Source organism: Halyomorpha halys, unplaced genomic scaffold (genome assembly GCF_000696795.3).
Source record: "Halyomorpha halys isolate HHAL.00 unplaced genomic scaffold, Hhal_1.1 Scaffold899.1, whole genome shotgun sequence".
NCBI lineage: Eukaryota > Metazoa > Arthropoda > Insecta > Hemiptera > Pentatomidae > Halyomorpha > Halyomorpha halys.
Genome location: NW_027105398.1, coordinates 559,601 through 570,810, shown reverse-complemented (window position 1 = coordinate 570,810; position 11,210 = coordinate 559,601). Strand labels below are relative to the sequence as shown.

At 31.5% G+C, this 11,210-nt stretch overlaps 1 protein-coding gene across 1 annotated transcript in view; it reads right to left on the bottom strand.

Annotated features, from left to right (window-relative positions):
• LOC106686937 (prisilkin-39) overlaps positions 1–7,235 on the bottom strand; it is an 8,358-nt gene extending 1,123 nt beyond the window's left edge. The window contains exons 1-2 of the mRNA XM_014430548.2: positions 7,144–7,235; positions 3,651–3,846 (exon numbers count right to left, since the gene is read on the bottom strand). Of these exons, the coding sequence (XP_014286034.1) occupies positions 3,651–3,846; positions 7,144–7,170 (223 nt within the window). The 5' untranslated portion in view covers positions 7,171–7,235. The remainder of the gene's footprint in view (positions 1–3,650; positions 3,847–7,143) is intronic.
• Between the last annotated feature and the right edge of the window lie 3,975 nt (positions 7,236–11,210).

Here is an 11,210-nt window from a genome sequence, read left to right as displayed (position 1 = left end):
ATATATGACATATAACAATTATATATAATATATAACAATAATTATGTTCCACCAGGGTCCTGTTCCATAATAACTAATACTATTAGTCTTGTCGATTTAATTTAATACAATTACACTGACTTGTACAATTGTAACTTGTACTTTATTACTTTTTAACTACTGTAATATCACTAATAGTCCTCCCTATTATGAAAAAAATAAGTATTGTGTAATTAACACGTTGTTTCGATACTTATATTTAATACAATTATCTTTCATTATGAAACAGGGCCCTGGTAGAATGGGTGAGGAAATCATACTGATCTATATACTTGGCTCTGCTTCAAAATTTGATATTCTACTAAAAAAATCAAGTTGCAATCTGATATATATTTTTGTTTAAATATTTCGGTATTTGTTTTTATATATTTTCTTAAGCTGAAGCTGCATTCTTTTTTTTTCCCCGTTTACTTTTGTTTTTGGATTTCTCAATACCATTCTTTAAAAAATCTATTCGTAACTTTTGCTGGCATTGAATCATAATTATCATTGGGAGTAATATTTTTTCAGATTAATATGAATTTATACGAATTGCCTTATAATCCTGTTGCGTTTGACAAAAGCTTGTTGACCATCAGAACTATTTGCCTTCCTTAAAAAGTCATTTCAAGCTTCTGTAGGAGTCTCCTTTTTGTAAAATATAACCGCTTCTTTACTTCAGCTAATAAAAAACATCACCTTACAAGGAAATGGCAGTTAATCATGAGAATTTATAAAACGTTTCACAACTAAGGCGTGATAGTAAGGGTTTTTGCCTGTCCTTATGAAACCTTACGGAAAATCAAATGTCTTGGAGGAAGGACGGTTTTAAAATATGATCAAATAACGAAATATTTTTTCTGATTCTACGAATATAGTAGACACGAGTTGAGTTGGCGATAGTTCGATAATATCGATAGCTTTAACACTATCGACTGCCATTTATCAATAAATACTTTTTTTCTGCCTAATCAATTTATTCCATTAGTCATATAAGAGGGTTTTGTGAATTATTTCGACGCAGGTATCTACATTCGGAATTTCATTTTTCATTTTTAAAAATTGTAACTTCCTGGCAAACATCCAACTTATATTTAATCGAAAATTTATCAACTACTATACTGTTCATCAGCACTTAAAAATCTGGTAAGTGGCCGCATCAGAAAATTTTCACTTACTATACGACGTACATATGTCTACCAGTACTCAAAATAAAGGAAATTTAACTTACTATAAAGTAGTTTATGACACGTATATTCGTAGGGGTAGTAGTTTTTCAGATATTCGCATATAAATATGAATTTTTCACATGAAAATTTGTCCGAACAACTATAAATCAATTTATTTTAGCAAATATCATGAAATCACTACTCCTACGAAGATAAAGGTCATAAATTACTTTATAGTAATTATAAACTAGCTTTAATATGAGTGCTGATAGACATCTATACGTCACATAGCTCCTGAGATTTTTTTTTTTTTTTTTTCGGCCAAGACTGCCTAATTGGAGTCCTATACTGCCTAACCATGGTTGGGGGTCAAAGTTCTTCATTTTGTGGGACCACCACGCAATGAAAAAAGTCAACGTCCCAGGCCGGATTCGAACCGGCACCGCCAATAGACATCAAATTGGTAAGACTGTGTCTTAACCACTGAGGGCGGCCCCTCCTGAGATACAGAGTTCTCAAAATACGAATATTTCTGTACATTTTTTATGAAATGTTGCTTTTTAGCAATATATCGAGAACTATTAACATAAATAGCTCTATTTGGGCAAATATTTCAGAAAATTTACTCTGCTTTAAATAATGTCCTATTAGGTTTTCTAGTATTATTTGTAATTTTTAAGATAAAGAGCTCCGAATGAAAAATTAATTTTTTTTAACCTTTTGAAATAGCCGCCATTTTTTATTCCCCCTACCTATACTTGGCAGAGTCGTCAGTTTCGACTAGTGCTTATGCATAGTTTTCATTAAAGTAATAGAAAATTTGGGGTGAAATAACTGCCTTTTTTTTCTTCCCCGCTCTTGCAGTTTTGTTTTGTGGTGGATTCCTGTTAAAGTTATCACATTTTTTGTAATTTTCAAAATATTTTGGATATCGGAATGTTAAATATTTTTGAGGTAAGAATAAGGAATATAATTGTGTTCCTTCCAAGAATGAAAAATCATAGGATACAATTCTAAGAATACATAGCAGAGGGGCTGCTCTGTGGGTAAGACGCTGTGCTATTAAGTCCAAAGACCTGGGTTCGAATCCGTCAGTGGAAGATAATTATTTATTTTGTTACTGTAGCCGTGAGTCAACACTCCTAGATTCTTTTAGCCCTCCGTGACCCACTCAGCCTCATTAAGTGGGTATCCTCGATTGGGGAAAAATCTGTTTGTTGAGCATAAACATGTACAAATCGGCTCATTACATAACCGTTGTTCGAGAATACTTCCTTACATTGTACCGAACCCTTGATTTATGGGTAGAAGCAATATAAAATTATCAAGAATACAGAACAGTTTAAGAAATGCTAACGAAGCCGTAACGCAATCGGGAGAGATCGGCTTTTCGGCTTCTTCCGATACGAATTCGTGTTTTTTCATTTTTCTTTTTTCACCTTTAATTATAATTCGTTAATATTATTTTATATAACTAAAGCCATTGGAAAATTGTTAATATTTCAAATATTAAAGTTACTTTTGAAGATTTTTTTTTTAAATTAGACAACTAGCTGTTAAAATACTTCTTTCAGAATAAGACCTACCTGATATTGAAGATCACTGGGTTGTACATTAATATAGAAAGTTTAATTAAAATTGTTTGAGCTACTTTTGATAGAATGTTAAAAATCGATACTATAAAGTGGTACTCCCGGTTAATCGATTCTAACGGAAAAGTTGCTGTGACATTCCAGGTATATAAATGCTCTAAATATGTAATTTAAATTTCGTACGATTTTTCATTTTTAAACTAGCTTGTACATTTTGCGAGATGTTTTTATTTAGACTCAGACCTCAAAGCGTACGTTTCCGTCAAAAACTGGAATTAAAAATTTTTCAAGATCACAATTCTACTTACTATCAGTAAGAGAAAGTATAAAAACATAATCGTACTTAATTTCGATTTCTGATCTACTTCTGTAAGTTATATCTAACCCGTTGTTCTCTGAAGTTCTAATGTAACTGCAAGTTTCTAATACCCCATTTTTAAAAATATGAGTATTCTTCGGTTTACAGAAGTCTTCGAGAAGAAGATGGAAGAGGCAGAACTGACTTTTCGCCCTTCGACATTGATGGCCCTGTCTTTATAGAAGATAATAGAAAGAGGCCAGAATCTTTTTAATTAATAGAACTAAATTAATTCTACGACGAATTGACCGAGCACACAAGTCCACTAAGATAGCAAAAATTGTTGCCAAGGTCTCGCGCGTTGTACTTAAAAAATACATCGCGCATTTCTTGACATAGTTTTCATAAATGCCCGGGGAGGTTGTGAGTGAGTGTTATATAGTTATAAGCTTGAAAAAATCCTGGATAGGGCCGGTGACTTGAACTCACAATCTATAAGTTGGCAGTCAGGCGCGTTACCACGCTGCTATCGTCTCCTGTCAAAAGTTGACAACACATAAATTTAATAGTTACCTATTCCAAAGAACTTCTTGTATGGATATCCATAGTATCCACCATAAGGGTAGCCGTAGTATCCGCCGAAGGGGAAACCTCCGGCGTAGAATCCAAACCCGAAGGTTTCCGCTGTCTTAAGATCTTCCTTAGCACCCTCAACAGGTTTCTGGGTGGTCACTTCTGCACTATAGGCGGCCCCGATTAGGAAAATAACCTGTAAGGAAAAATTTGTAAGTCTGAGAAGTGGATTCAATATATAAATATATTTATTTAATATAAAGATATTATATGCTTCTGATCCAGAGCCTTACCTTACGAGGAAAACATTTGTAAAATAAAAACAAAATAAAACTGTACTTGCCAGTAAAAAAGAACATTAATTGTAATTCTCTAATTGAATCTAATTAAAGAATATTTTAATAAATTGTAGAAAGTTTTAAAGGAGATTACAAAAAAAATATTCTAGATGTAATTGAAAATGACATTGGGAGTCAAACAGATGTCGATCTTAATACACGTTTACACTCTGATGAATTCACTAGCAACCCAGACTTTGAATATTGAAATGAATAATTCATATATCTAAAAATATTATTGTACCACAGCAATAGTAGTAATAGTAGTAAGCAAGAGTACTATATCATTACTGATATTACATATTATATTTATATTGTTATTAATATTATTATTATCAACATTGTTATCACTATTAAAATATATACAATATAACTATAGCAAAAAATTGAAATCCCTTCATTTTGGACAGGTTTCTTGGCATAAACTTAAATGAACACCTATAGGTTGCAAAACACCTCAGTATTATTAATAATAGATATAAATATAATATATTATATCATCATAGTATAAGTAAATTATAATAATAGTAGTACACTATTACAATGGTATAATAATATTTTAGATATTATATGAGTTATTCATTCACTCCACACAATAGTAGGGTGAAATTAAATTTCTTTTAAATACTAAGATGAGATATATATATATATATAACATAGACATACTTTTTATATGCCAAAATCAGTATAAATTTAACTCTTTAAATATTAATAAATTAATTAATAGTTTAGGTGTTACAGTATATGAACCTAATACCACAGACCTGCCATTTTGAAAAGTCTGCCAGATTAGGCCTAGACATTCCCTGTGAGTAGTAAATGTTTTATCTTCGTTTTTTTTTTCAGACAGTTTTAAATCAAAATCAATTTAAAGAAATTAGTTTACAATTATTTATGTTTTACTAGTCAGGGATAGCTTAACCCATTTATCCTTCAGCCACATAATATTCTTCTTCACAATAATTCACCAAATAATTTAAATAATTGTTTTGACAAATGCGTAACAGCAGCCGCCAGGGATTGGCAACAGTTACTCAATTAGAGTAAACTGCTGTGACAAAGTGCTAAAATCTTTCACCTCGACTCATGAAATGTAACAAGTTCAGAAATAAGGCGGTTTATTTGTTATTTTTACAAATCAGCTCGTTTCAAAAACTAAAAACATCCAGTCTTTCCATATTTAGTGATTTAAGGTTAGTAAATCATCAAAAATTAATTTCATAGGAAAACACATAAAGCAATGTCATTAAAAATAAATTAAAGTGTTAAAAAAAATTGGAAGATTACGAATAGCTATTCTAAATAGAATTAAGAAGCTGTAAAATGTGTAAGAATATAAAACTAGTTTATGTAACCAGCTTATGTGGTTAGTTTAATTACTGGCATATAATGAATTATTACTTATTTTTTCTGGGTTTTTACACCTTGGGTTATGTAAGAATTAGATGTAAATAAATATCTATTTCTTTTTATAATTATTTAAAGTTATCAGTAGGGATGGGATTCTTATGTTTTCATATATATGTGTGTTTTTTTTACTGCATTTTTTAAATACATTTTTTCTCATATTTTATTTCATGAAATATTTCCACTTTCTAACAGTTTTTTACCTGAGAAGTGCATATTTAGTTCATATTTCTCTTAGCGGTCTTTTTATATTCCAAACGATTTTTTTAAATAAATAAATTAAAGTTAGCTACAATACAGATTCTATATAAAACTTCGAAAAACTATCATGAAAAATTTTATTTTGAATAAAAACGCTCGTCTGTCTGATTTCAAAATTATCATTAGCTGAAATTAGTTTTATGGGTTTTATTGCTTTAATATATCTCATCACAAGCAACGTCTACGTTCGATCGACACAATCGAATTTGCGACACAATCATGGACGATAAACTTAAGATGCATCTCACATCTGCATTGATACGAAAGATGAGTATGACGAATTAAAATAATCATTGTAAATAAATCTTTTTTATTTTAAACCTTCTTATAGCACGTTAAGAAGTTGGATTTGTTAATAGCCTAGTATTGGGAAAATAACTTGTTATTTGTATTAAATATTTATATATTTATGTAAAAATAAAAATATATTTATGTAAGTACTTTTACTTTTTTATTACATAGAAATGTCACCCCATGTTATCAGTGCTAAAATAAAAAGTTTTAAAAACAAAACTAACAAATGTTTATTCCTGACATAGATGGACATAGGCAACATTTTATAAACTAAAAGCTACTTCTAGTATATTTGTCCAATGTTAAAGTGAAGAAAGTTAACAGTATGAATGGATAACCAAATATTTTTGTAAAAAGGGCGTAGGATATTCCTTTTATGATTACAAAATGAGTAAAAAACAGACAGTTTCTGACTCATAATTTGCCAAAATTTGGTATCTGCAATGAATATAGTCTTTTTCATAACCGGACCCAGTACCTTGCGATTTATAGGACTAGATCCTCTGACTCTTATAAATTCTCTTATAAATGTTATATATATATTTTTTTGTAAAAATTGGTTAAATTTTTAATATTATATATAATAGTGATTTTAACCAGTAACTAGTTGGGTTCCCCGATGTAGTCGAGAAAATAAATTTTCTGATCTGGAGAGCTCTCATAACTTAATGTATCCGGGATTCCACTTGGCCCTGAATCCACATTCGACGCTGATATCACATTTTAGATGCAATTTGATCATTTTGAAGTATTATGACTTGGTTTCCGGATAGATGCAAGGATACAGTGCTTTAATATGATAAATAAAGTTTATCTTATTTTTTTAAGGGACGGGTTTCATACCTGGTAGCACATTTACCCTTTACAGAGTAAATAAAGTTAATTCAAATTCAGTTTTTCGTATTCGAATATTTTCATCAAAAGATCTTATTGAATATTTAAGGAGAACATGAAGAGAGTACAGAAGACATATTGGTTACTTGGAAATGGACTGTACAAAATAAATTAATTGATGTGCATTATATATGCGTTTATATTTTGCAAATAATAACATAGAATTGATTATTAGAGTTTCTTAAGAGAACAAAGCTGTTTTTTTTTTTCGATTGAGCAATTCAGAACAACAATGACATTAATAAAAAAAATCATTCTCACTACTCACTATTTTTAGAATATTTGATTTAGCAACTCACCAATAAGGCGAAGAATTCCTTCTTCATGTCGAAGATGTGGCAGATACTGAGCTACAGACTGTGACCTGGGGCGCGCCCGACCGAGATATATAGTCCGGCCGCCCGCCACTGGAAGGTCGCACCAAAAGGATTAACACCAAACTAATCCATCTTCCTCGCTCTGCCCTCATCCTAAGAGCATCTTCCGTAGATATAAAATATAAATTGAACTATACATAAAATATCTGGAGCATCCATTTATACAATAATCCTTATCGCTAAGTCTAAGCCAATTCTTTGCTGTATTTTGGCTAATAATAGACCGACATTAAAGTTGATTTTTTTTTTAGGTTTGCTCACTAGATAATTTATTTATCTTTCAATACGTCATTTAGAACGTTCCGGAAGATGCATAGTTTTAGAATTACTATCTTCATTAAATAATATAATTGCCATAATTTTTTATAACTTCTTGCCAGCGTGACAGCAACGTATATATCTAGTTTAAAAAACGCCTTATCCCTATAGGACATTAATTGAACCAATGTTCTTCTGGTATGTTATTCGTTTTTGGATTTGTTGCCAAGTAAATATTATATAGGTCTGGTGGATGCCACAGAATGTTCCATCCTAGCTCTGCGAGTTCTTAAAGTAGTATACGGTATGGCATTACCATGAAACAGTATAATATCCCTCCAATTCTTGAGGTTTATTATCCAATTTCTGAAATGTAACTCTAAGAATTTACCTTTTTGATTGGTTTCAGCTAAAAATGTACTCGCCCACGAAGTCCCACCATATACACTACATTCTCTTACTTAGACCTAACTTCGGTCAGAGGTGAAGGGGGTAGGTATTCATGGTTTATAATATTTCCTTTTACTTACTATGTTTTTTTAGATTATATACTTTTCATCCTGTTAACATCCGGTCTATGAAAAGTTCGATTTTGTCCCATGCAAGTAGAGATGTCCATAGATTTGGAACTTAAGTGGCATAATAGATGTGGTGCCCATCTCAAATATTTCCATACCAATCCTAGTTTGCAAATATAGTCTGAAATAGTTTGCTGAGATGAATCAAGCCCTTCCGCAATCTCCGATGTTGCTTTAACAGTATCTTGACGTCGTCGTTTTGTTTTATCCTACTTGGTAGGAAAGCCCAACGTCTTTAAAGAAGTCATTTTTGGTATTTTTACATCACTATAATCAGAAAAACTTGTTCTATTATCTTAAAGCTCTTAAAACTTAGGCGCGACAGAGCGTGGAGGTCCAAGGCCTCGCACGATGTACCCACGCCTATTTTTGTGATTGCCACCCATTGGCTAACGGGCCTCACAAATGCCCGATGGGAGGCTATGAGTGAGTATTGTATAATTATGTGCTTGAAAAAATCCCGGATAGGGCCGGAGACTCGAACTCGCAACATTTGGGTTGGCAGACAGGCGCGTTACTTACTTGGAATGTAATAACTTGTTACTGTTTAGTAAAAATAGAGTAACTGCACATTTTCTAACCATATGCCAGATTTAATAAGTCGAGTATCATATAAAATCAAACGGAGTTATCTAGTGCATGGAGTGCATGGATTATGTAGCAGTTGAGTTTCAATAGTGTAAATGCATCAAACTAAAGCTGAACTCTTTATTACTTCACAGAAAAGTAAACAGAAGTGAAGAAAGAGTGTATCTTGAATCCAATAAAGTAGTAGGAATAATGCGTTTTGTTTTAATTTTTCCATTACAAAATGGAAAATTAATTATTCTTGTGCGTTTCTTCTAGACCATGCCCTAGCCAACTCGTCAACCTCAGCGTTGCTTACAGTCAGTAATGGGCTTGCTTACACTGAGAAGCAGCCCGTATTACATTTGCTTTCAAATGATTCAAATATAGTTTGGACGCAAGGATTGCAATTAAATTTTCAAGCGACATGATTGCTGGCTAGGATTCAATAGAGTAAATACCTTTCCTTCTCGAAACTCTATCGAAAGCCGTCTTGAAATAAATAAATAATATAAGCTCAGTTATTCAATTTGTACACAATATAAATCATTAGAATTCAACATAACGTTAAAAAATATTAAAAATTAATATTTAATTTTCTATGGGACAAATTTTTGGTCATTTTAATATAGTGTTAATTAACGTAAGTGGTTGGTGCCATCTTGTTTACGAATGTAGGAGCTGCGTGGAAATGTTTGAAGTAATATTAAATATTCCTTTCGTGTTTAGCAGCGACCGCACCTTTTCTGTTCATGCCCAAAATATTTGCTATTTGTTCTGTAGTTAGGCCTTTTATCGGTCATAAACTGCGGTAGGTAACTTAGCAACGTAAAACTGCTAATATTAAAATAATATATGATACGTAGAACTAATGCATTCAATAGATATTTTCGTACACTTCCATTTTATGGAAAAAATTAAACATTTTGTGGTTTTTCAATTTAAAAAAAATATACCTTCAAGATGTGATTATTGTATTTAATTTTCGGCCAACTTGTGACACCGCTATATCGCACTATAAAAATACTCTAGATATCATGTTTCACAAAGGATACATTCAAGGAATGATCATAGCGTTTTTTCTTCAGCGAATTTTTATGTTTTTGAGTGCTAAATCCAGAATTCAGGTTTGCCACGTCGCCAGCCGCCGACTTCACAACTAAAATAGCAAAAATATTATAACATTTTTCAGTTTTTAGCTATTAAACATAAAGTTATGCATTTTTAGAAGATTGACATTCATGAAATTAAAACAAATAAAATTGTCTCCATAATGCGTATTTTATGTTTCATTATAGGCATATTCGAGATTATGATAGGCCACTTTTCGGTTGTCTTTAAAAATCCTGAAAAATTCCTTTCCAATTGTTCGGTCGCGTCCAAGTATCAACATCGTACTGGCGGGGAAGGATTGCCTTTTTTGTGTTATGATCTCCTCCTATGAGATTGTAACATGTCGGACATCAACCAACCTACTCACTATATTGTCTGTTTGAAAAGTCAGATAAGTAAGGTTACCATTAGTACAAGGGCCGGGAAGAAAAAAGGCAGTCATCTCACCCCAATTTTTTAATACTTCAATGAAACCTATGTATAATTACTAGTCAAAATTGATAAGTCTGCCAAGTATAGATAGGGGGAATAAAAATGGCGGCTATTTCAAAACCATAAAAAACATTAATTTTTCATTCGGAGCTCGGTATCTTAAAAACTACCAACAACACTAGAAAATTATTTAAAGAAGAGTAAATTTGCTGAAATATTTGCCCTAAAAGAACTATTTAAATTCAATAGTTCTAGAGATATAGCTTTTTAAAAAGCAAAATTTCTTTAAAATCTACTGAAAGATCAGTAGTTTTTATGATATTTGACAAAATAAACTCACAAAATGTTAATTTCTAGTTGTTCGTATAAAATGTTGAATTTTCAAAAAAATATATCTCTACATCCATAAGACGCACATATGTCTGCCAACACTCAAAATAAAGGAAATTTAACTTACTATAAAGTACTTTATGACACTTATCTTCGTAGAGGTAGTAGTTTTTATGATATTCACATATGAATATGAATTTGGCAAATGAAAATTTGTCCGAAAAACTATAAATCAATTTATTTTAGCAAATTTCATGTAAACTATTATTCCTACGAAGATGAAAATCATAAGCTACTTTATAGCTCATTAAACTAGCTTTAATTTGAGTGCTAATAGACATCTGTACGTCAAATGGTTTATGAGATATATATTTTTCAAAATAAATTCACTAACTACTGATTTTCTTTTTCTGATTAGTTTTCTTTATCGCTTTGAAACAGCCGCCATCTTTTATTCCCCCTACCTATAATTGGCAGACTCATCAATTTTGACTATTATTTATACCTAGTTTTCATTAAAGTAATCAAAAATTGGGGTGAGATAACTGCATTTTTTTCTCCTCTAGGGCTCTTGTACTACATGGAGGGCGGGAGTGGAGGGCTTCACGCTGTTTTTCAATTTCAGGCGCTTTGTGAATATTACCCAATTTAACTATCTTATCTCTTATTCTTCTTCCCGTTTTAAGCTAATATTTCAAAAGTTATATTAGA